We start from the raw sequence: 25159 nt of genomic DNA, 5'->3' as shown, positions 1-25159 counted from the left end.
ATGAGTGTAATTAACAAAAGAATGACACTCATCGTACTAATGGGAATATCATCGATACCAAGGCCATTTTATTATATACCGAGAAGCTTAGCCCATCCTAGTTAAGAAAAACAAATAAAAGATGCTGGGTTCCGTCAAGAGCGACTTTAAGCTACGGACTATAAAAATAGTAGAATTCTTATCGATAAGCTCTTATCACCCCACTTTTCTCAACGCAAACAGACCGATCTCATGTCCATAACTACCTAGGTAGAACTGCATGTGCTAAAGTTGAAATATTCGAGAACTTTATATCCAAAGACATGTCTCAAATGACCCACCCCGACAGTGGCATTGACGCCTCAAACAAAACCACAGAATCAAAGACATCAATCTGTGACAATCGCATTCACCTCCTCCTTGCCGCAACTGGCTCAGTCGCGACAATCAAAATAGCCAATATCATCAGCGCCCTCTCCCCTCATATCCACAAGCTCTCAATAAGAGTAATCCTCACCACCAAAGCCAAGCAATTTCTAGCTGGCCAGTCCGCCGAACAGCCCCCCGTCTCGTCCCTCATTTCCCTCCCTGGCGTGGAAGCCGTCTACGACGATGACGCAGAGTGGGGGCCAGAGCCCTGGCGCCGCGGTGTTGATATCTTGCACATCTCCCTCCGACGCTGGGCAGATATCCTTGTCATTGCTCCTCTTTCCGCAAATACCCTAGCCAAGCTCGCAAACGGACTTAGCGATAACCTGTTGACGTCTGTATGTCGGGCGTGGGATACAGATGGGCAGGTTGACGGGAGAAGAAAACGGATTGTAGTTGCGCCCGCTATGAATACGGCTATGTGGCGGCACCCAGTGACGGCTCAGCATATCCGAGTGCTCGAGGAAGAATGGGGGGCTCAAAAAGATGAGCATACGGGAGAGGAGACGGGTTGGTTTGAGGTTCTACGACCGCAGTCGTCCAAGGTGTTGGCTTGTGGGGACGTGGGGAGTGGTGCTATGTTGGAATGGACCGAGATAGTCAAGGTTATTGAAGATAGGCTAGGGTTGAGTGATCGGAATTCATCTCAAAGTAGTTAGGATCTGTTCTTGCCTATTCCTCTTGGACTTTAATTTACCACATCCTGCTCCAAATCGCATAATCCCACGTAAAAATTGTACTAATTTCAAAGAAAAATAATAGAAATATAGCTAGTCTTTCATGGAAGTATTGTGGTTTCTCCTAATTTGTTGCCCTCAGTACGGCTGGTTTTTAGGTCCATCTCGCCAACCGGGTGTTTCGCCAGCAGACTAACCAGCTGCCACCAACATTTATGCATATATAGAGTCTCTTAAAGGTTTAGAAATAGCTATCAAAGGTGGCCCGCTAACAATATTAGGGGATAGTTAGCAATTATATGCTAAAAGACGCTAGAAAAGACCTGAAAAAAGACCCATAGAAAGATGATAAGCAAGTACTATTTATTAGCACCAGACTTTGTCTACGGGACTTACGAGCGATCTAGATATTAGAGGTGATTTAGAGTAGGGCATATATCGAATTGATAAAAACTCTTAAAAACGGAGAAATAATCTCATGCTTCCAGGGACTTATACGTAGGCTGGCGCGATGGGGCCATGTTACCTCAAAAGGACTAGCGTAGACGGGAGAGCAGCGTTGCCAATTTTGGAAGCCAAATCACCTCAATCTTCAACTCTTAGGCTGGTACTTCTTGCCACTGGGAATATTGGGGAGACTTAACCTATGGGTCAATTGGGGGCCCTTGTGAGGAGGTCTTGACCTTAGCACCCCGGTTGGCTCTAGATTTTCCATGAGAGCGTCGATAATGTAAACACTTTGAGAGGCTGCAGGTTGAGAGTAATAGGTGGTTTACCTCCCTAATATTTCATGGCTATCTGATTGAGACATGGAATACGATCTGTCCACCATCGACAGCTCTATCTCGGGATTCTGATTAGATCGTGTCACAATCAATGTTGTCGAATCATTCCCCTTCCGTGAGAGCATCATTCCTTCACTGTGCATACTCGGTGATCTTCCATGTCTCTTTGAGCTATTTCGCCTAGCTCTATATCCTGCTCCGGAGGTTGACTCCCCTGTATGAGAGGGATGGTGAGAAGAAGATTTCTTGAAGTGCCCGTTTGCTAGTTTGTATAGAAAGGGGAGATTCGCGCAAGTGATTCCACAAAGTGGCTCGTATATAGACAGAATTCCGAGAGGAACACCAGCCCCTAGAACTTTTATCAGCCATATGAATATTACATCGTAGAGACATTTATCTGGACGTACAAGTGAAGTCCGACGACCCCTGTGAGACCACAACGGTTAAGCGAGCCAGGGTAACGCCGCATGTGCTACACATGTCAGAAGAAACTTTCAGAGAGCGGATGTAGACCTGATGTGACTTACAATAGACCAACGGCAAAAACACATGCGATCTCAAATTTCCGCCTTCGACTAATGTGTAGTCTGAAGATTATCGGTAGAGGGAGAAGAAACACCCATACGTCGGTGACCAGGTTTGTAATGTTGGTGAAGTAGGAGAATGCCACCAGATCTATACAGGTACCCGTCACATCTGGATCCCAGATTGTCTCAATGGGGATACACTCTAGTCCTAGACCGATCTCCATGGCCGCGAGCCAGCAAATTATAAAGACTGCGGTGCCAATGACAACTCGGCGAAAGATAACCGTGCTAAAAATTCGATAGTAAAGTCCAAGAATCGAAAGCTTAATGCATGCGATAGCCCAGTCGTAGAAATGGCTGAAGACATAATCGCCCTAATAATTCAGCATGTTTAGTGTGTAAACTAATATGATGAAGATTTTTGAAATCACCCGAAAGAAACCCTCGACTTCCTGGGCACTAAGAATAGCTTGATGTTTACCAAAGCCATAGGGTGGACCTATAATAAAGTTCAATAACTATGGGTCAATACATATCTTGACATAACAACCTACCGTAAACCAAACCACTTATACATAACCCAACTGATATCGCCTATACATAGCAGTATTAGAAGGTGATCATCGGAGAGAAAAGAAAGAGGAAAGGAAAAGAAATGTTGGCTCAGACTGTAGAAAAAATAATCATATAATCATCAAAGTTTATAGGATTTTTGGACGAGGGTCGTAGTACGACGAAAAGCCGGAGCCCGGTGAACAAAATCATGAATGGAATAGGAATTGAATATAACACAGTCACGATTGTAACCCGCGACGCACTCAGATCGACTTCCCCGCCATTATGGTCGGGTTCGGCGTAAATGAGTGAAAGTCTAAGGGGTGAGCCCATGGAGAGGAATTGGGGATAAGTGTTTCTAAAACACTTCGACTGTATGCGTGAGATGAATGTTGACGCTTACGCTAAGGAGTACGGAGTAATTAATTAGTACTCCATTAGTATGGTGCTCGGGATGGCCTTAGCCCCCATGTTACTACTGCGTGCCGTGCAGATAGTACTTTTGAACATTGTATATTGTGGTAATTGTGGCTGTGGATAAAGGCTGATCAATCACGATCTGCGTCGCTTACACTAACCAAGATTTCATGGCTAAATTCGACACTAACAGCACTAATCATTCATAGTGTGTAGTTTTATATTTACAATGTCTATATTATATAGATACCCCTTTAATTAGTGGGGAAACAATGGGGATTCGGATCACACCCGGGGCCAGTCCATCCGCTTACGAGTTACGTTAGGGGCTCCAGGTATGTTCACGACTCAAATAGAAATAATAGAATAACCTCCTTTCCTCCTTTCTAACCCTCACCCTTTGAACGTGAAGAGTAGTTATTATGAGTTTCACAGGGATAGGCAGCATTGTTCTTCTGGCTCTCACCATTGCCCCGGCTGCTCTAGCTACTCCTGTCCAAACACCGACCCCTGTGGTTGATTTAGGCTACGCCACCTACCAGGGATACCATGACAACACCTATGACCTCAATGTATTCAAGGGGTGAGAAACATGCCGCATTTGGCTTTGAGGAAGCGTTCTGTTTTACTTATTTTCTGATAGGATTCGATATGCGGCCCCTCCCGTTGGAAAGTTGCGATGGCAAGCGCCACAGGCCCCTCCAGTGAACAGGAAATCTATTCAACCTGCCACTAAACAGCCTCCATTTTGCCCACAGTCCGGTGGTGCGAAGCTTCCAGAAGTATATGGCTTCAATTCAGCCCTGGGCAATGAGGATTGCTTGTTCTTGAATGTGTATGCTCCGCCCGGGGCCAAAGATCTTCCTGTCCTTCTTTGGATTCGTAAGTCTATGCACAAGTCAAATATTAAAGGATTCGACCGAAAGAGCAAATTCTAAGCATTTATAGATGGTGGTGGATATGGGTTGTTTGGGGCCGTATATGACCCCAGTGAGTTGATCAGCACGAATGACAACGGGTTCATTTCAGTTATGATTCAGTACCGACTAGGGGCCTTTGGCTTCTTGTCATCAGAAGGCGTACACAAGCACGGGAAGACCAATGCAGGTCTGCTTGATATGCGTTTCGCCCTCGAATGGGTCCAGGAGCATATCGAAAAATTCGGCGGTGATGCCTCCCGCGTCACGATCGCCGGCGAATCTTCTGGAGCCGGCTCAGTGATGCTACAATCAATGGCTTACGGTGGTCGTGAGGATCACTTATTCAACAACGTAAAGTTACAGCGCTATGAAATCCGAGACGGTATGGCTAACTTGCGTAGGTTATTGCGGCCAGCCCTTATTCCACGGCCTTGCATCAGTACGATGGTAAAGTGCCGACAAGCCACTATGAAGACTTTGCGTCACGAGCAGGGTGTCGCAATGGGCGTCATATGTCTGAGGCAGCGGTATTTGCCTGCCTTGTCAAAGCCGACACCGATACATTGCAATATGCCAGTGCAAATGTCTCCGTTTCAGGAGAATGGGGTACCTGGGCATTCCTACCTGTGGTCGACGGCGATTTTATTCAGGAACTCCCGTCTAAGCAATTACTCCAAAAGAAAGTGAGCGGCAAGCGAGTTTTATCTGGGGTAAGTCCATTGGCCAAATTCTCGTGCCATCATATAGGCTTCATATATGCTAACCCTTCCAGAACAATGCCAATGAGGGTGTCCCGCTTAGTCCGCCATTTGTGAACAGCACTGCCGACTTCCTGGGCTATGTCCACTCTGCTTTCCCTTTGTTCTCTCGCCGTGATTATTCTCGCCTGTTGGATATATACGAGTTCCAGGACAGCTCTCCAGAAAACACTGGGCCCCGATACGACACACTGGGTGATCGTGGTCCAACCGCTCTGAACCAATCAGAAATGGCAACTGGTCTCCAACAGACAGTCTTCAACATATATGCTGAATCATCCTTTGACTGTCCCTCTTACTGGCTTGCGGATGCTTTCGCTGGAGGTAATGCCAAGGAGAGTTGGAAATATCAGTACTCTATCACTCCTTCGTACCACGGGGCAGACTTAAGTGCATACTTCTCAGTTGGGACGACTACGCCTACTCGTGGTTTGATCGATGCCTTCCAGAAGATTTGGGGCAATTTTATCATTAATGATACTCCAGTCATCTCCATAACCGACGCAAAGGGTGGTGCAGACAATGCTACCGTACCTGAGGGTGTTCACGGAGATATCTCCTGGCCAAAATGGAATAGCAGATCACCTGTCTTAATGAACTTGAACACCACGGGTGGAACAACGGTCTACGTGGAAGTTACTGATAGCCTCTCTTACTGGCTTCAGGAAGGACCTGGTGTCACGAATGAGTTCAGCCTGGCAGATGCATCGAAGTGGGAAGGTGGCCGTGGTAAGCGCTGTGAGTTCTGGAGAAGTGTTGGGCCACGCGTGCCAACATAAGCGATTTGGTCGCTTTTTATTCAAAGGCTTGAAAGTACACGCGCTCTGTATATATATATTGGCACACATAGAAAAGCCCTCTGTGCGGCCGTATGCAAACGAGGCCCTTCGAAAGGCTAAGGCCTATACGTTTGCTGCCGCTAGGCTTGAAGGCAAGACTTTTCGATACCTACTCAAAGAGGGAGATGAAAACAAATTGAAGTCAAGCCTCGGCGCTGTATACTATGCAGTACCTGAATTTTCAAAGGATTTGAACACATCGCAGCCGTATCTGAGATGGAGACTTTTAGATGAGATTCCAAGGGAGTTCAAAAACAAGTCGGAGGTAATTCGAGCAGCACATCACCACTCGCTCGGGGAACGTGAGCCTAGGCTTAACGGCCACGAAGTGCTCGCGATCCTTCAACAATGTTTCTATCAAATCGGAGGATGGGACCAAGAAGGAAAACTTACGGGACAGATTATCGGGAAAGCTCGCGTTTTCGTGGAAGACCCTGTAGGGTTGAACGGATATACGTTCTCCTCAGATGAGGATGCCCACCCAAGAAAGAAGAAGAGGCAGCCCAAGAGAGCGAAGATTGAGAAAAAGCTGGGAGACAATACAAAGAAGCCTGAACCAAAAGGCAAAGCAGAGAAGAGGGCTAAGAAGAATGTTTGAAAATAGCCTTTAAGCCTTGACTGTATCCGATGGTTTTCTGTTTCATATTGTGTTATGCTTTCCTTGATTAATGTTTCATGGACTTTGTGACTGTATTTAAAAGCATTCCAATATTTGTCTTCACATGTTACACTATTACAATGTACATGGTTTTACTGGATGGAATCGGCCGTTATCAACACTAGTGATGAGCATATCTACACTCGAATAGATAGCAATAGCACCCCCCAAAATGCAAAATACGATTGACTAACCTGTTAATAAACAGAGCAAGCAACACTCATCTAGACAAGTGGACCACTACATCCACCAGCATGTTAGAGAACAAAGAATCAATATAGCAAGTGTACTACAATAGAAGCGTTGAAAGCCTAGAACAGTCCGGATAGACCTAACCCCACACTTCCGACAGCTATGAATGTTTTCGAGAAGGTTTCATCAACGATTCTCCCAGAATCCATCGGTAGAAAAGGGCTTAACGGGCAGGGCATTGATAGGTGCCAGGTTTAACGGCAGTGCTTGCCATCTCCTAGGGGCACACTATAAGTTTGGTTCGATTCTGGACGCGACACGGAATAGCTGTTAGGCTAGGTTGAGCTATGGGCTGTGTGGGCTTTCCTGAGGTCTATTTGCTGCCCTTGGCAGGGAGTTGAATTTTGAAACGGATGGCCTGTATGTGGTATCTCCCAATGTTTGGTACATCATCATGAGGTAGCTAACTTGCATTTAAGAACATTTATCCTCAAACTTCATCCATGCATCTCACATGTGATTGTACTAGAATGAAGTGCTAATAATATTGACGATAAAACAACCTTGAAAACCATATCCTGCCATAAATGGTTGAATCCGACACCCGTGTTGCCAGATATGGCGATGATACGGAGCTCTTTTTGGAGACTCTACCTCCACCTGTTCCTAGATACATCTACAGAGAAAGCCAACAATTTCATAAGATTTTAGATTATGAGACCGCACGTTTTCGGAACTTGAACCACGCACTGGCGGCTCCTTCCCAGGAAGTTGATTTTCAGAGCCCTGCTCACCGTGATACCCTCCTACCCGGAACCGACAACACAAACTACATCATTTTTCTCATTGAGCCCTCCTCGTTTCAAGAAGAAATTGTTGATCGAAAAAATCACGGCCCTCTGGGTTTCTTCTACGAGTACGATCGATTTGCGAAAATTCTCATAATCAAAATGACCACAAGGGAACACTGCTGCGCCGCCCGCGCAATGAATACTCTCATCGAAGAGGCCCTCAAGGACATGGGGCTTGGCCGCGATTTCGAGTCTTTTGCTGGTGTGGAGGTCAACGTGGGTGCAAATTGGAAAGTTCCAGATGAAGGTTGGGCGCCCATGATAAGCCCACGTGAAGGATCTGGTAGGCCCGCGGTGGTTTTGGAAGTGGGAGTGTCTGAATCTGAGATGAAGCTTCGCGCCGACGCGAGGATGTGGGTAGACCCATCAGGAGGTCAAGCCAATATCGTGATCACTATCAAGACCAAGCGAGATCAACCACTCTTGAAAATCGATAAGTGGGAATGGGATGCGGATATAGGAAGACCACGGGTCAACCGCCATATTGAAATCACAGGAGCTCGCGGGGTAGCTTCGGTTTCGGGAGAACCTCTAGTGATTCCTTTCCGTCAAATTTGGCGAAGGGCAGCTCAATATCCCCGGGAGAGGGACATCGTTCTCAATGTGGAAGATTTGGTTTTTCTGGCAACCCATGTTTGGGATGCGATGGGGATCGATTATTGATTATTAGTTCATTTTCATTTTCGTAGTCGTTTCCTTTTTATATTCATATACTACGTGGGCCAGGAAGTACAAAATATCCGGTTTGAATTTCAATTAGTTGTAGATGTCAAAATGAGCTAGAAATCTGCGCCTGGGTGGTCCACTCCTAAAGCTTCTTAGCGATGTCGGGGTTTTGAACAAAGGTAGTACCCTTACTGCGATATCCAAGAGGAGTATGATATGCGCCAGAAACTAGGTTATCTTTCACGGTAGTAACAGCCCAAAGGAAATTGAAAGCCCTACTAGAGATCGTTGGCACATTCGCCTGAAGAAAAGAGACACCGCGGCCTCAGTGCTATGCTTCACAAGCGAATCGAGAGCGTTGATCTGCCCATACAAATCACTGTTGACAGCGCCAAAATGCACAGCACTAGACAAAATATCCGGATACCAGCGTGCAAGTCCCCTCGCTAAGAAAATATTCGCCGCTGAGGGAAGAAACGAACAAATACTACAAACAAGACACTAGTCTCGGAGAGACGGAATACGAAAAGTACGGTATCTGACGGATTATTCTCCTACAAGAATAATCCTCCGCAACATCGCCTTAGACCCACCATACCGAGACCATGTGCTGGCAGCCGGAAGCCACTCGGTGGAAGTGATCTCCTCAAACGAGGTCGGATTAATCGCGTACACGACAGTCGACAAACTTAGGACGTGAATATCAGGCATCACGCCATTAGCTTGATCCCACGCGATAGTCTGTGTTGTATAGAATAGCTTGTAGTTGAGTGATGAGCAGCCGCCGTCTCCGGCCTCTACCTCTAGCATCCACAGCCATGGATTGCAGCGGCTGAATCGACCCGTGTACCAGCGAGTGCACTGCCTCAAGCATTCCCCTCTTCAATAGGTAAATTGGATAGGTTAATAAGGAAGATACACAACTCAAGTACTGCGAGCTAAATGAATAATAGTTAATTTAAGGGGAATCTCTAAATTCGGCAATCAGTTAATTATCGCCCATGAATCATAATAGAGCCGCCAGGTTAATGATAGTTATGCAGCACTCACTAAACCCAGCGGGATATACACCACTAGTCCTAATTGGATCTATAAAACCGTCTACACGGAAACACCACGATTCTCCCCCACAACACCACACACAATTGTAGTCTTTCCGCTGTCCCCCTGGATTACACCATATCGGAGGGGGACAGTTAATTACCCCGTTAGGTTTAGTCTTGACCCCTTAGGTTTCGCGTTCTTTGTCCTTATGCCTCCCCGTGCGTGGTTCTATATAGGTGGTCCCCTGCTCTCCCCCTCCATCCAACAGCCCCGATTTTCTTTTTCGCTTTCTCCCCTACGCCTCACAAATAAGGCATTTTTACTATTGATCCGGATCACCGAGCTCCTGAGCTCCGCCACCCCCTTTCCCCTATGTGTGACTCGTCGGCTTTTCTGCGACCCCGCGTCTGCAATTCGAACTGCCCTCCCTCCTCCGGCCCTGCTTTCCTTCTCAGGCCCGACCACGGCGTCAGGTGTCAATCGGCCGACCTATATTTGGCCTCCGCGCATGCAGGCGCATTCGCCCTACATGTTTTCAGAATATTCGTCCCTGTGTAGCGGGCCTGAAAATCTGCCCTAGGGCCGACACCGCGCGAGAGCCTTATCGTCAGCCTTGGCTGAAGGGCGCTAGCCTCAATATGGAACCGAAGATGACCGGGATCGGATTACTCGGCTCAATTGATTGATTAGACTGACTTGGCTGCGATTCGCGTCAGCCGGTACTTGCTCAGTAAGCGCAATTGATACGACTAAAATAGGCAGTTTTATTTTGACGATGACCGCAATAGTTCACGGCGGTCATATCGATCCCTCAAAACGGCCTTCGGATCTACAAAGCTGTGAGGTGGCGCCTTGATTCGCGCGGAAATATCCAGCTCCCTCGATTTTACACTAGTCTATCGCGCAACCGATCCCGGATACCTACGCGTCGCGGCCTTATTATCAAGGCGCCTATGACCGTAGTCCCCGTTGTTTCCATGATCAATATTCATAAAAGGATGAGACAGACAAGGGCTAGGAACAAGTTATGCGGACTGGACATGTGCAGGGTGTGTGCCTCCATGCTGGTCAGTCTTGCGCGTTTTGTCTTTTATCTCGAGACATGGAAAGACTGGCTAGCAGAGCTCAATTGATCCAGTGGTGATGATACTGGCCGTAGATAACAACATACAGCTCCGTAGGAATAGCAGCATCGTTGTGGTGTGGTTACGAATCAAGTTGATGGGCAGGCTAGTCATTTGTGCGGTACCTTGCTCTGAGTATCGGGTATGAAAATTATTGGCAGACAGCCTCGTTTGAATGTGAAACCCGCCTCACCCTGCAGGCTGAACAAGGTGTAATCGGTTAAAGGAGAGTTATGAAGCCGGATATTTTATACGCAGTTTCCGTGAGAACATCAATTAATTTTTCGGCAACGGCGACATAGACTAAGCTCGTTGCAGTCCCATGGGTGACATGGCAAGTACACAATCTGGAATTATACCTTCATTTCATGACAAATGATAGTTCTACACTCCACACCAATCTATAGAAAGCCATAAAACTGCACGGGTGTTGAAAAGTAGCAAGTGGATTGAAATCGGCCAGGATCCTCCTCAGTCTCCATTGGCCGCCTTCAATAGAACATCGAGAGTCAATTCCCGTCTGTTCCGTGAGAATCCCCGATTCAGATGCGGCTTAGCCTCCGCGTATGAAAGAGGGGTTCTACCATCATTGTCCCGATCATGTAGGCTAAGTGACCCGCTCCTTCGTAGAAGGTCAACAACTCCTTGGGTTACCGACCCATACATGGCTCCGTGATGAAGTATGCCCCGATTATTTGAATCTTTCGCTGCGATATCGATCCCGAACTCTGACAGGGTCGAGAGAACTCCATCAACCGGCATCCAAGGATAAGCAAGCATCGATACATGAGCCAAATTTCTCCCTGATTCATCAGTCCACAAAATGGAAGCGCCATTTTTCAATAGGAAGCGACAGATCGAGGCTCGGTTAAATATCAAATTAGACGTGCGCAGACAAAGGCTGAGTGGGGAATTGCCTTCTGTGTCGATTTCATTCACATTCGCGCCATGATTCAACAACGTGAGAATTAGCTTTTGGGAGGGAGCGTCTGTTTGAAGATAGTGATGTAACAAATTTTTGCCCGCCCCATCTTTTTGAGTACATGGATTCAACTGAGTCCTGTCATAGCATTTTAGTAAGAGTTTGACAACAGCCGCAGTAGACTTTCCAGAGCGAACACTGTATTGAAGGGGACTTGATCCTTCGGAATCTAGAACATCAACTGATGCTCTTGCAGCGAGAAGATGTTTAACCATTCTAGCTTTCCCTGCGCCACTGGCAAGATGTAATGGAGTTTGTCCTTTGTAGTTGCAAATTGAGTTATCGGGTTTCTTGCTCATCAATCTTGAAAAAGAAACCATCGAGACATCTTTGCAACATGCAACCAGGTGCAATGGAGTTTGTAGTTGCTCGTTCTGAAGATCGACGTCTATGCTAGGATGCGAGAGAAGAACTTCGATTACAGCCGAGCGAATTTCGGATACGCGGTGATGCGCACCGTCAGCCTCTTCACTTCCAGCCTCAACTAAATCACTGAGGATTTCAATTCGCCACGAAGATGAATTCCAAGCATCATTGTAATTACGAATGATATCTGCTCGGATGGCAAGGTGCAACGGAGTGTCGCCGTCCTGACAACACCTGTTGGGATCTGCCCCTTTGAAAAGAAGATATTTGATCATTGCCGGGTGGCCAATGAGTGCTGCCCAATGAAGTGGAGTTAAGCCATGAGAAGTCCGGGTTCCCGAGGCTTTTTGGTCTCCAGGTGAAAGATCATAATTCCATCTGCCAGATTTTTCAATTCGTTTGCATCTCTTCCTCACGATACCAGCGTCCACACATGCTCCTGCTTGAATCAAAGCTTCGATGGTCTCTTCAGATCCCTAGACTATGGCATAATGCATCGGAATCATGTTTTCAACGTCGCATGACTCATAACAAGCGCCCCTGGCTAAAAGAAATTTGGTGATATGGATGCTGCGACTCCCCCCAAGGGCTGATAGGTGCAGCGCACTGCGATGCATTGAGTCCGTAGCCTTTATTGAGGCCCCGAGACTGACAAGCTCCTGAGCTGGCTCAAGATTCAAATCTTGCACCGCGGTGAGAAGAGGTGTTTGGCCATCCATGTCTGTAGACTCCATGTCTGCCTTATAATGTACAAGAAGTTTTATCAGACGCGAGTCATCTTGGTCAGCAGCATAATGTAAAGCTGTTTTGCCTTTCTTGTCCGCCAAATTGGCTTCAAGACCATGATTCAAAAGCAGTTCAGCTGCTTCCACCTGTCCATTTCTTGCAGCCCAGTGCAATGCAGTCTGACCACCATCATCCTTCATATCACGAGTAACGTGGTTAGCGAGAAAGTAAAGGATACATTCTTCAAGGCCGAAGTATGCCGCAGGATGCAGTGGAGAGACTGCAATTGAGCACCATTGCCCGGTTTGCGAAAAGTAGCGATCGGTAAACAACACTCGAAGGGATTGAGGGAGGGCGATATCGCTCTGAACAAAAGCGTGGACATGTTCCCTCACATTTGAGTAGGATATCCGTGCATGATAGCCCCAATTCTTGGCCGAGTACTCAAAAAAGGGGAATCGTTCAAGATAGTCTTTGAGCTGACTATGTGAGGCAGTATTCCCAACTTGAAGTGTCTCATGGCGCATGTATGAGATGCACATAGTCGTCAGTTGACTATGAGGCTCGGGAAAGAACTCGGTCCAGTGATTCTTCAGAAACTCATACCTTGTGTAATGTTGTAGTTGAACAATGTCGCTTTGCTCATCAATGGTAATGATACCTACACACATGGAAATTATGTCCTCTATCCTGTAAAGATTGTCTTCGTCAAAGCTATCCTCTTCAAGCGCAGCGGCAAGGGCATGCAGCAGCTCAAGTGATCTCAAAGGTCTTGTTGCCCAGACGACCCATGCCAAAACAAGTCTCGCTATCTTGGTATGAAGGGCAGGTTGACCCTCGATGCGCTCCATTGTTTCTCTGTATGCACTCTCTAGAGAAGTCGGAAGGGTCTTCAATTTGTCGCGAATCGATTTTGCAGTTGCAACTTCGTACCCGTGAAGGGATTCAAGTTGAAGTCTAACAAGAAGAAACCTGGCGTAAATTACTCTTAGAGTGAGTTGAAAGCACAAGCAAGGTATTCGCGATGAGTTCTAACTTACATCCCATCAGATGACTCTGTAATGGTGGCAATGACCTCCGACTGAAGTCCGGGTGTTTTTTGGATAGCCGGAAAGCCTCTCAAACCGCTCCGCAAGCACATTGAGACGTCCTCATCATCTGCATGAATCCTTATCCATGGATTGCCTTGGAAAAGCTCAGTAATGGCGGGAATTGATCTAGAAGTGACAAGGAGGCCCAGATTATGTCTTTTTTGGAGAAAGAAAAATTTCCTCAATAGTCCTTCAAATCCGCCAGAACGTCGGCATTCATCCAGTGCATCAATAACAACGAAGACTCTTGAGAGAGACGAGATGGCTGAATCTAGAAGACCTAAGATTTCATCTTCTGTAGGGTATCTTTCCTTTTTCTTCAAGGCATCATAAAGAGATTTCAAGCCGCTTAGCTGTGACGTGCTTTTTTGAAATAGTTGTTTCAACAAACTTGAGAGTATCTCGTAGACTGTTGGCGGTTCATGAAAATCACAGTAGAAAATCGCAATTCCGACAGTATCATCGGTTTCTAAGCGCTGTCGAAGTTCTTCGACCACAATTGCCGATATGAAAGTCTTGCCAGCTCCCTCATCTCCATAGCAAAATAAAGTGCGCCGTTCTTGAGGCGTACCGCAATCTTGAACGAACCATTGCAGGAACTTGTCCGATTTCAAGAACCACTGGCCGGTATTTTCTTGTCTATCCTTCCAAATACTGGCGTGTTTGACTTCGGGATTATTTGAGGACAACCAGTTCAACATCTTCAACCGCTTCTTACCATCCCCATCCTCAAGTATCTTGTTTACTCCATTTGTACAAGAAGCCACCATGCTTCTGGTTTCTCGAACCACCTGGCTGGTGCTTATTAGAGCGTGTTTTTTTGACATGGTGGAATCAAGGACATACAGAGTACTTTCAGCAAGGAAAAGGCTGAAGTGATTGATTTGCGAGTCTATCTTTTCGTGAAAGTACATGGCTTCTTTTGAGTCCCAAGTAATCTTCTTCCATGCTCGCTGGATGCTACTTTTTGCACTGCGATCAACAGACACCACGTGGGAATATTTCTCAAGGCTGTCGCGTAGCTTATCTAGGACTTCATGGCAGCTTTGAGAAAGCAATTCCAGGGATCCTGTTTGCGGACCACTCAAGTTTCGTTCAGGTTCGTAATCCTCGATGACTCTGAGCACATTGGAAAGTTTCTTGACGCTAAAAACTCGAAGAGTTATTGTATATACTAATAGAATACCTCATAGTTGAGACTGACTCATTTGAAACATCTTTGTACTGGGTCGGAGCATCTTGAAACCGTTTCCGCAACTCGTTTGCGAGCTCCAGAAGGGCCAAAAAATCGCCGGTACTGTAGCCGAAACTCATTGCTGATCCCGGTGATAAACAGTTGGATAGGAGTAGATGGTCAGAACCTTTGACATAAATTATTGCAAGACTGCGCAGAGCAGATTGTCTACCGATGACAGCGGAGCGGGGTAAGCAATTGAAAGTCAGCCCGCATCGATTGAGCGACAGGCTAAATTTGGATACCAAAGGCTCCACACAACCAAGTTGCTAAGAACGATAACGGTTCGCCAACTTGGGCTTCAGACGTTTTTCGAGTACAGCCTCATAAGTAAAGGTCAAAGCGTGGCATAGCCAAAGCGTATTGGATCAACAGAGCGGGCGAGACGTTGCGCAAGACAGCGGTACAATCATGAACAGGCAGTCGCATTGACATCATCTGTAATCTGCTCTATTGATTGCTCTTAAAGGAAGGGAGTCGAGGCTATTCGCACTCGCCCTTTCAGCTGAATTAGTACAACGCCATTGGATTGCAACGTCTCCCCTGAAACGGTCGGTCTCCTGATATCTGCACACAGCCACCATAGTTCGAGCACTGAGGTGACAAAGGAAAAAAAGCCAATGAAAGCCCATTTGTTACCGCTGAGGTGCCCTAGGCCTTGACAAGTCCCGCAGCACCAAGGCAATTTTGGTGCTGCGATATGGTGCTGCGAGGCGCTACGGGACTAAGCTAATTTTAGTGCTATTATATGGTGCTGCGGCACCAAGTGCTATAGTACCGTCGCAGCACCAGTTTTAGTGCTACGCTAGTATAATTCTACTATAATATAGACTAATTACTTCTACCTCACTAAGTACCGCTTCCCTACGGTCGTATAGTATAAAAAAAGTATAGAACTAAGAGAAGTATACTTAAAATATAATATTATTAAATAATTTTAGAATATTTAATAACTTAAATGGTCATAAATTAGTGATTATAATCTAGTGGACAAAATAGATATAAATAACTATATTTTATTAAGAGATATAAGCAGTTTTATCTACCTTAATTAGGCTTAGCGCTCGAAATTTATGTATCCGAGGGTCGCTACGGGTCGCTACGGGTCGTGGAGGGTCACCCGCGAGCGACCCTTAGAGGGTCAGGGTTAGGGTTAGGGTCGCTTATGAGCGACCCTGACCCTCGGAGGGTCGGGTGGAGGGTCTAAGATCATGGACCACCCGGAGGGTCACTGCTAGGTCTAAATATAGCTAAGAAATGTATATTTTATATAACTCTAGGGATTTCCTTATTTATCCTATTTAGAGGGCCGCCCTCTGAGGGTAAGAAGATAACCTGCCCGACTACCCTCCGCCCGCAAAAGTGCGGGTCTACGGGCGGTTATGAGGTCTACTCCGAGCTGTGGGCCTAAGCCTAAAGCCCGAAACTCGCCATGGGCTTTAACCTTAGGCTCGAAACCCGACCCTTTTAAGGGCCGGGTCGGGTCGGGTTTGGGGCTTTTCGAGCTTTGCGGAAGTCTAATTACACCATATCGGATATTGTTGAAGAAAACCAATGACTAAACATTCAGGAGCCCTACCTGCGTCCTATTATGCGTGCGTTGTCCCTGAGTCCCTGATCTCTCCTCCCACCTGGAGATTTGATTGCAGAGTATTGCGTTCCTGTCTCTCTGTTCTTATAGGGTCATCTCATGCGCAGTGAGGCAATTTAGGCGACCGATTGAAGCGAATTCAACCTCCCCCAGGTTAGCACGTCACTCTAGGTGGGCGCTAAACAATGCATCCCCCCACCTTGCTGGCCAAGTGGCTGTGCTACTTCTTTATCACTGACTCGTGTTACATGTCTAATGATGCCATGGCTGAAATGGTTGGTAGGTGTCGGGTTTATGAAGCGAGGTTAGATTTGGGGGAAAATAAAAATGGCCTCTAGGTATAAGCGCTAAATGAGGAAGTGCGCAGCACAAACCCCGCAGTGCTCTCAAATAAGTGCAATGTAAGGCACTTTGGGGTGTATCTCCAAACTAGGTAGAATTGGTTGGACTCCATTCAACTACAGAAGTATGCTGTGGATGGGCAGTACAAAGCGGATATATAAAAATATAGGAAGTATTCAACAATCCACCTCTCAATTAGTTTAATATCATCATACTGCTCTGTAGAATTCTCTACATCAATATCGGATAGGCAGCCACAAGTGTGTCACTGAATCTTCAAGTATGTCCACCTTTATCTAAGGTCTGCCACTATTGCTCCGATTGAACACCAATGATGTTGCAGATGAACTGCGCAACTGGACACCAAGTCTGCCTTGAGGCCAATCCTAGCTGATGGCACTCGCATAAATTTGGAACACCGAAGGAGGCCAGGATCCCATCCCAACCTTGAGATAGATCACTCATTGAATAAATATGTAATGGAGAACAGAATTTGGAACAAGTCGTAAGATTCCTTTATCCAAGATTCCTTTCTTCCCTCTCGATTTGTCTCCTCTCCTCGTACCATAAGATCCCAACAAATCTTATTAGCGCCGGTCCCGCCGATGCGCGTGGTTTGTATAATTTGTCAGTTGTGAGCCTCACCTTTTGCTGTGCTATGCCTACAGACCCCTGTCACTGCGCCGCTGGAAAGTGAGGCAACCAGGGTTTGAAGCCCGCGGCGCAAGTCTACCTACGTAATGCATTAGGGTGACTCAGTTATAAATTCCGCAAGATCCCTAGCTAAATGCTACTCAACAATCTTCCTCCTATCTCCCTTGCAATTTCTACACTACGGCAGTCAAGTCTAAGATGGAGAACTCAAACTATTTCTCTCGCTTCCCAGATTTTCAAACTGCGAGATCAACTTCCGCAATCGCCGAGTTTGATCGCCTAGCATCTCAAAGGAACTGGAGCCAAGGCTCGAAGAAATACAGAAGCGAGCGTGCGAAATTTCTCGTATCTGAATTCGACACTCACTTTGGTACCGACGCGACAAAGCTAGAGAGCTGGCAGGCGCTATGCGTGGAAGTGAAGGTTCAGAGTCCAACCGAGAGTATTTCTCAGTGCCGAAAGGTGATAACTATATCTTTCATTTCCCCCCAGATGTTATAATGCTAAATCCCAGAAGGCTCTTGCGAAGGTCCATGTCAATCTAGTCGACTTGGTTGATTCCCGAAGGACAGGAAAGAAAGTCAAGCGGTTTCCCAGTCATAGGGCATTGACAGAGTACACTATCGACACTAGAAAAATATTTCCAAAGGCTGCAGCAAAAAAAGATGGTTTTCTCAAAGCCTTGCTTCGAGTGATTTTCTAGTCGCTCGCAACCCTATACGGAAAGATGGACGAGACGTGAAAAGGCATACGAAAGTTCGATAGTCGAGAATGGGCGTCAGGCTGTTGAACAGTCTTGTTGACTATTCACAATTGCTTATTCCATGCGCTCTATCTGTTAAGAAGTCTTTTTACTTGTCGTCAGCTTTGACATCTGTTTTTCAGCACTTTTGTAGATATGCTCCGTGCTTGTGCTTGTGGTCAGGCCTGCTGCTATTTGCATTCATATTTATATTGATCTGTCTTATAGAATCATATGCAGTGGGAATTCCCCATCAATATTTGCAATGTTAGCATCAATTGCATCGCTTTTTAAAAGCAGTTGAGCAGAATGTTCTCTCGCTTGATCAATCCTCCTCCATATCTCGAATGCTTCTTCGCTTTCGTAATCATTCAGCGCAGTTTGGTGGTGGTCTGTGGCTGGTCACCAATGCATCATGATCTGATCTTTACTAAGTAGGGTGAACAAATGCACCATAACATAGGTAACTAGAAGAGTTCTGGGTGCCTTGATACCCAAGGCATGCTGGGCATGGGACCCAAGCAGTTAGGTAGATTCCCTCGCTCTTTCTCCTCTCGGTCCCTTCAGCAGATATGAATCCACACTCTGATTTAGCATACCGAGCATCTCAGTATATTCCCTTAGAGCTTATGAGCTCGTGTCACACGCCTCATGCATCACTACGTGAAACTGCCAAGCGAATGGCACAACAGAGTCTGTGCTAATACTCAAGGAACTATGAGAGAGCCTAGATGAGTAGTCGTTACAATCATCGCGCTGGATAAAAAGATTTTAGCGCAAGTAAACACGGGTAATTAGCTCGCCGAGAACGGAACAGGTTGCTTCTCATAGAAAAGGAGTTTAAAGCGCCTATTACCTATCATGTGTCGGTTAAGTATAGGCATATCATGAGGAGAAATGAATTCCCTGATATTCTCCTCTCATAAAATTACAATAAACCTGATTTTGATGGGTCCATATTGTTTAGTTGATGTCTTGAAATTTACTTGGTAGATTCTCTAATAACACCGTCTGCTTGAATTCTTCGCATATCAGCCCTCCCAAGTTACCTCCACAATGGACAGATATGATTTAGATGGCTGGGATATTCTCGTAACATTAAATCGCGAGTCCGTATCTCTAAAAAGATATTTCCAATCATCTGGTGTGCGTTCTTGAGCATTCTGCAAAGCAAGCATGTACATATCGTAGTCCCTGATATTTTTTTTTAATCAGTACATATTCCCATAACCCCAATGAATATAACGTTCTTACCGTGCTTCACGCTCTTTCAAGTAATGTGCCTCTCCATAGCCGGGAATGATGCGATCATTTAGTACCACCTTAGCCCCCGGCTTCAAAGCTGGTATCAAAGCCTGCAGGATCTTCCGCGCGTATTTATTGGACCAGTCATGCAGTACATGACGCAGTAAGTAAACATCAGCGCCATGTACCGGTTGGTTTTGGAAAAAGTCATGGACTTGGAAGCGGATACGATCCTGGAGGTAAACCGGCAAAGCTTGTTCTGCCTGGGCAATAACCTCGGGGCGATCTTGTACAATGCACTGAACTGTGGGACAGTGATCCGCGAGTGCACGGGCGATATGACCGATGCCACCGCCAACATCGACGACCGTGATATCTCCAGATCCGAACGGGAAGTAATCTACTAGATACTGCGGGGAGTAGCCAGGTAGCTGAGCGAGCCAACTCATGGCTGTAGCAAAGACCTTCGCACGTTCAGGCATGTTGGCGAGGGCTTCGAAGACCGGGAGATCAGTGCCATTTTGTATACTCCATCCCTGCTGCCATTAGTTAACTTGCACCGAATAGTCACTGGAATGATTACGCTATGCTGTGGCTCTTCAGAGTCATTGTGTTGCGATATAGCTTCGGCAATCTAGGGATATCAGCTCAGTATCAATAGGAGATTGGTATACTTGCATACTTTAAGGGCACCAGGCATGGTCTCGCCAAGTCCGACCAGCATCCAAGAACGCATACCCTCATTCTCCGTTAGAACACGGGAGCCAGCTGTGTGGATGAAAAAATCAGGCTTTTCTTGGAAGAAGACATGATAAGTGGCAGCATGAGACATCAATCGGCGAACAATATTCTCATTGCGATTAACGCGCTGTGCTAGATATTTGATGGTGGTTCCCTCACTCGGAAAATTCTCAAAGATCTTCAGGCGAATCAATGCCAATATACTCAGAGAAGGGTTACGCTAAAGGGGTTAGTCAGTCTGCAAAGCGTAATTTCCGGTTGACTCACCAATTCAGGGCTACCCAATAGTGCTGGGTCGGTTAAGAGGTCACGTAGCTCATCTAGTAAGCCCAGGAGCTTCACGCGTGCGGCCAGGACATTTGAATCCGGCGCATCGGTCTGCAGTATAGCGGGTAATCCATGTTCGAAAGAAGGTTCAGGGATTCCCTGTGAAGACAGATCGCCTGCTAGGCTGCGAACAACCTCAGCAATTTCAGTGGCGCGACTGGTGAGGTTTGCGCGGTCCATTGGGAGAGATGGGGAGGTATATGTTGAAATTAGTTTTGCGAATACCGCTTTCAAAAGAAACCACCACTTCTTAAGGGATAGCACTTGCAGGTAGCTGTACTTTGGCCGTAGCTGCTCGGCTATACCGGTATGGCATGGTTCTTTCGCCCCAGCCAAGCCCAGAACCCCTCTATGGAAAACGCGTTATGATACGCTACCTGCAACGTGATGAAACCACACTAGGGCTTTTATCTACGTTTGGCATGGGTCATATTTCAAAACAGGGATTATACTGGAATGTCGAGGGTCAAAGGATTTTCGCCGGTCACCCTGGTCGGCTTGAAGTTCCACCGTTAGCGTGGTACGGGCGACTAAGTGTGTCACCTGGACATAACTCGGACACTGCCTGACTGGAAGCTACTAACCGCCTTCTCGAATTATATATGCCAATTCCATTTGAATTTGTATATTACTAAGAAAAGGGGTACCTAATAAGTTAAGGCCCGAGAAGCTAAGGAAGGGTAAGGAGTATATGGCACAGTACACTATATATTTTAACAATCTGAACTATGTAGGTTTAAATATTACTTCTTATCTGATCTTTTTACTGGTCGTTTCTACTACGATTTTATGGCTTCTTTCTAAAAAAAGGAATAAAACTAGTTTATAGTATAGAATTACTATAGAGTATGTAATTATAAGGTATCAATTGAATACACTTAGAGTATGCATATGGTAAATAAGTTAATAGAATTTTGACAGGAGACTTTATTTACTCCTAACCCTAGAAAGTGAGGATTAAATTACTGGCAATATATAATCCAATGAAAGAGTTGTGTCCAGGTGGCACACTTGGTCGCCCGTAGAGTGTACTTGACCGCAAACAAGATGTCCCAAATAGACTTCCACAAAGCCCACAAATGGGCACCCTAGGCCCATAACCCAACCCGTACAAGGCTATGGGCCCTACCTTCGAGATCCAACCCGTAGCCCATTAATGGGGGCCTTATGGGCCCCTATTAAAGCTCATCTCGGCAGCCTCTGTAACCGCTATATTACGACCTTCTACTAGTCGTATAAAGTTCAAATTCAGAGTAGAAATGAAAAGCTTCAATTTCGACACTTGCCGACCGTCCAAAAACATGGAGATACAACTATTTGTATGGAGATCAAAAGCTTCAATTTTATGGCTTAACGGCGCCTGGTTATTCCATGCCGGGTTAGTTACAGTACAGTGTATAGAGAGGCCTAGAAGCGGTCTAAAACAAGGCTGAATTTATGCATAAATCAGGCCAAAATAAGGCACCCAGGAACTAAATTCAGGCATTTATCATTGAGCGCTATACACCGTCGTAGTGGGATCAGAGATAAATTAGAACAAAAGCACTAACCAGGGACTCACGAGTTTGAACCTTCACACTTTCCGAGCGCCATGCGGTCTTGGCCTCGTATATGTAAGACCTGAGATGCACTACCCTATCGGCTATACTTTCACCGGAAGCAACGAGGCCTTGAGAAGCGGTAAGAGGCTTTATTATCACGTCACATGTTGGTGGCACAGCTAGTGGCTTGGTCTCTGAAGCACATATAGGCCATTTCTTTTTGTTGGCAAAAGAATAGGTTCTTGCTGGGCGAAGTAGAACTCATCTTTCTCAATGTCTTTTCTCGAAGTAAGGACGGCCTACCTTGAAAGCGTTTATGTCAGCTATTCTTTTCTCGTTTTGTACAATCGGTATTATACATGCCGAAAGTGGGACCGTATGCTATGTCTCAGCAGAACCAGAATCAGTATACGAGCATAACAGCCGAGATGTTATAAATGCACGATAGGTCAAGATCGTTCTATCTACCCATGCTCAATCGTCATCATGATCTTAATCGGGCGTCTTTGCAGATGAGAGTGCAGAAAGAATCACACAATCCATGCAGACTCGCTAAGATTGACTATTTTGCACGGTAGGATCCTATATCTCGATAATGTCAGACCATTTGGTGGGATTATACCCCGCAATTATTCATGGAGATGCATGGATGAGAACGAGGTCTTTGATAATCTTTCTTATTGAACGACTATTATAAAAGCCTCCTCTGCTCCGCTTCAACGAGCAGTTCAACACAATCTTCTCTTACACTTACCCGGTCTTCAATATCCAAATATGCATCTCTCACTACTATCTATCCTCACTCTTGCACCTGCGGCGATTGCGGTTGTCGTCGATACGCCAACTCTGAAATCGCGTCGGAATTGGGACGTGACATGGAGATTGGACACGCCAAAAATTGGCCTCACTCTTACCCGAGACTTCAAAACTTTTGAGTGGATTGATCTCGTTGATGCCGAGCCGGAGAAGGCTAGTGTTAGATTACCGAGAGACGTGAATCTTCAGCCAGGGTAAATATGATCACCTGCTTGAATGAGAGTGATACTGATCTGGCTTGCGCAGTGATGTTTGGTTGGTCGCATGGACTAGTCACGGTACAGGACCAATTGGATATAGCGAGAAATTCACAATCAAATAAGCATTGTTTATATATACGGAGCGTGTGGTGAAGGGGATTCGATAGACTTCATTTTATCGGCCTTGGAAACTTGAAACTAGTAAATGATCGTCAAGTGAGATTGACTTCAGGATGTTCTCTACATTCGTTACACAAGATTGTTCCACGTATAGCTCAGAGGCTGTGATTCCCACTTTCAACAGTAGCAGGGGACGTTTAGTACCTGTGCCTAGATAGGACTCATCCATGTGTTCAATAATCCCTGGGCTGCTGGGTAGTACACTACGAAGTGGACATGGGCCCTGAGGTCCATGGTCTGTGAAATTCTGGTAGGGATGTCCATATTGTTCTACCATGGGGTCAGGTCTGACTCGTTTAATTTCTCTGAGTTCAAATTGGGAGTCAGAGGTCTAAGTCAAAAACACCATTAGCATCAGGCTCAACTTCTTCTCACTTCACAAAATATCACAAACATCAAATACCAAACACCAAGCATAGTTAAGGGCCTTTAATCTATGGCGATTATATCCTCAGTGGTACATGCACGGTACGGTATGCTTGTCGAGGAATGCGCGGGTCGACAAGGATATTGCGTTCGGGGATGTGAGTGCTGCCTGAACCGCAAAATGATCCCGTCACGAAGTCTTGGTGTTGGACATTGTATGCTCATATGTGCATGTTGTCGTAGGGCTAGAGGCTTTGAAGTTTTCCCTGCCGATAATACACTGTTGAACAGTTTGGAAACACGGCCCAGGAGCGTGGCTACCGTATAGCCAGATACCGACAAGCTCCAATCTGGGGCGTTGTGGATGATAGCAGGGAGAACCCGTTTAACATGATTGATGTGCCGCCCAGATACGATCAGATTGGAAAGAAAGAAATGAAGGGACTGCTTGATTCGGTCCAAACTAAGGTGTGAGGTTGTAAACTCCAAGTGCCAGTGGTTATTGAGGTTATCTCTTCTTTTTCCTTTGGGACTTATTATTCTGCTTGCAACTCTTGTACACGATTGTTTCGTACTATTCCTAACGACGGTGTATAGCGCTCATCGTCGGATGCCCAATATTTTAGTCTCATTACCGATTTTGGCTTGCAGAAAAATAAAAATACCTGAATACCCAGGTTGAACTTGCGTTGAGCTCTGATGACACTCTAGTAGATGCGGAGAGAATGTGTTGACCTACCACCCGGTACACGATTCCCATATTTCAACCAGCAGGTCTTAGAGAGTGAGAAGAAGAGTTGACAAATCGCTCGGGAAAGGGGGTAGCGGAGCTCAGGGGGTCGGTGAGCCGGATCAATAGCAAAAATACCTCACCTGCAAGGCCCCGGGATATCTGGGAAATGAGGGGGAAAAGAAATGACGTGGCTTGTTAAATGGGCCTTAGATAGCCAAAGTTCAGCTTCTCCAGTATCAAATATCCGATATGGTGTAGTGGCTAACATCGCCGTCTCTCACACGGCAGCCGGGGGTTCGATTCCCCCTATCGGAGTTTCTTTTTTATTTTGTTTTATTCCATCATTTTCCTTTTCATTTCCTGCCTTCCATTCATTATCTAGTGTATTGATGTAGTGAAAATCGCATACAGACAGGATCATGTCTGTCAAGTCAAGTCTTGGCTTTCCCTTTCCATCTTCTTTTTACTCACTGACTAAAACAGAGCAAGCCCTATCTAAGCAGTGTTTTACTAACGCTCTTCGCCGTTACCCCCCAACAAAGAGATCCTATGTTGATTATCGGGCAGATTATCTAGCTTCTCATAACGACATTCGCAGCTCCTCATTTGCCTGCGATGTTCTCTCTAGCACCCAAAAAATACTTCACACTAAGTAGATGAAGCCTGTAGGCTATTAGGTATTCCTAGGAGCCGCTAGACCTTACTTACCACCATCCACTGACTAGCGATGGTACTCGGTAAGCATTTCTCCTTCCCAGCGTTCGTAAGAGGCAAACATGCTTCTGAGCCTCTTTGGCCCTCGAAATTCCTTCCGCAGAAAACCAGACCCCCTTTCCGTAAGATCTTAGCAACTATCTACAT

The 25159-nt window shown here is 46.0% G+C and overlaps 7 protein-coding genes across 7 annotated transcripts; 5 read left to right on the top strand and 2 right to left on the bottom strand.

Annotated features, from left to right (window-relative positions):
• Positions 1-302: 302 nt before the first annotated feature.
• On the top strand, positions 303-1067 carry N7517_004876 (Flavoprotein; the record flags this gene model as incomplete). The annotated part of the gene is made up of 1 exon (XM_056722606.1): positions 303-1067. The coding sequence occupies one exon, from the start codon at positions 303-305 to the stop codon at positions 1065-1067; it is 765 nt and encodes a 254-aa protein (XP_056578856.1).
• A 2724-nt stretch (positions 1068-3791) lies between these two features.
• On the top strand, positions 3792-5826 carry N7517_004875 (putative carboxylesterase; the record flags this gene model as incomplete). Its single annotated transcript, XM_056722605.1, has 5 exons — positions 3792-3952; positions 4013-4251; positions 4318-4640; positions 4691-4999; positions 5062-5826. 5 exons carry the CDS (start codon positions 3792-3794, stop codon positions 5824-5826), a joined length of 1797 nt encoding a protein of 598 aa, XP_056578855.1.
• A 1497-nt stretch (positions 5827-7323) lies between these two features.
• On the top strand, positions 7324-8250 carry N7517_004874 (uncharacterized protein; the record flags this gene model as incomplete). The annotated part of the gene is made up of 1 exon (XM_056722604.1): positions 7324-8250. The coding sequence occupies one exon, from the start codon at positions 7324-7326 to the stop codon at positions 8248-8250; it is 927 nt and encodes a 308-aa protein (XP_056578854.1).
• Positions 8251-12245: 3995 nt separating this feature from the next.
• N7517_004873 (ankyrin repeat domain-containing protein) lies at positions 12246-14900 on the bottom strand (the record flags this gene model as incomplete). Its single annotated transcript, XM_056722603.1, has 4 exons — positions 12246-13467; positions 13536-14381; positions 14433-14732; positions 14791-14900. The coding sequence occupies 4 exons, from the start codon at positions 14898-14900 to the stop codon at positions 12246-12248; spliced, it is 2478 nt and encodes an 825-aa protein (XP_056578853.1).
• Positions 14901-17605: 2705 nt separating this feature from the next.
• N7517_004872 (uncharacterized protein) lies at positions 17606-18110 on the top strand (the record flags this gene model as incomplete). Its single annotated transcript, XM_056722602.1, has 2 exons — positions 17606-17869; positions 17922-18110. 2 exons carry the CDS (start codon positions 17606-17608, stop codon positions 18108-18110), a joined length of 453 nt encoding a protein of 150 aa, XP_056578852.1.
• Positions 18111-19180: 1070 nt separating this feature from the next.
• N7517_004871 (uncharacterized protein) lies at positions 19181-20642 on the bottom strand (the record flags this gene model as incomplete). Its single annotated transcript, XM_056722601.1, has 5 exons — positions 19181-19343; positions 19404-19930; positions 19978-20028; positions 20077-20355; positions 20403-20642. 5 exons carry the CDS (start codon positions 20640-20642, stop codon positions 19181-19183), a joined length of 1260 nt encoding a protein of 419 aa, XP_056578851.1.
• Positions 20643-22777: 2135 nt separating this feature from the next.
• Positions 22778-23141, top strand: N7517_004870 (uncharacterized protein; the record flags this gene model as incomplete). Its single annotated transcript, XM_056722600.1, has 2 exons — positions 22778-23013; positions 23066-23141. The coding sequence occupies 2 exons, from the start codon at positions 22778-22780 to the stop codon at positions 23139-23141; spliced, it is 312 nt and encodes a 103-aa protein (XP_056578850.1).
• Between the last annotated feature and the right edge of the window lie 2018 nt (positions 23142-25159).

The sequence above is a fragment of the Penicillium concentricum genome (genome assembly GCF_028827145.1).
Source record: "Penicillium concentricum strain IBT 3081 chromosome Unknown utg000002l_segment0_segment0, whole genome shotgun sequence".
In the NCBI taxonomy this organism is placed as follows: Eukaryota; Fungi; Ascomycota; class Eurotiomycetes; order Eurotiales; family Aspergillaceae; genus Penicillium; species Penicillium concentricum.
Note: the sequence above shows the minus strand (reverse complement) of the source record. Positions and strands in the feature narration are given on the sequence as shown.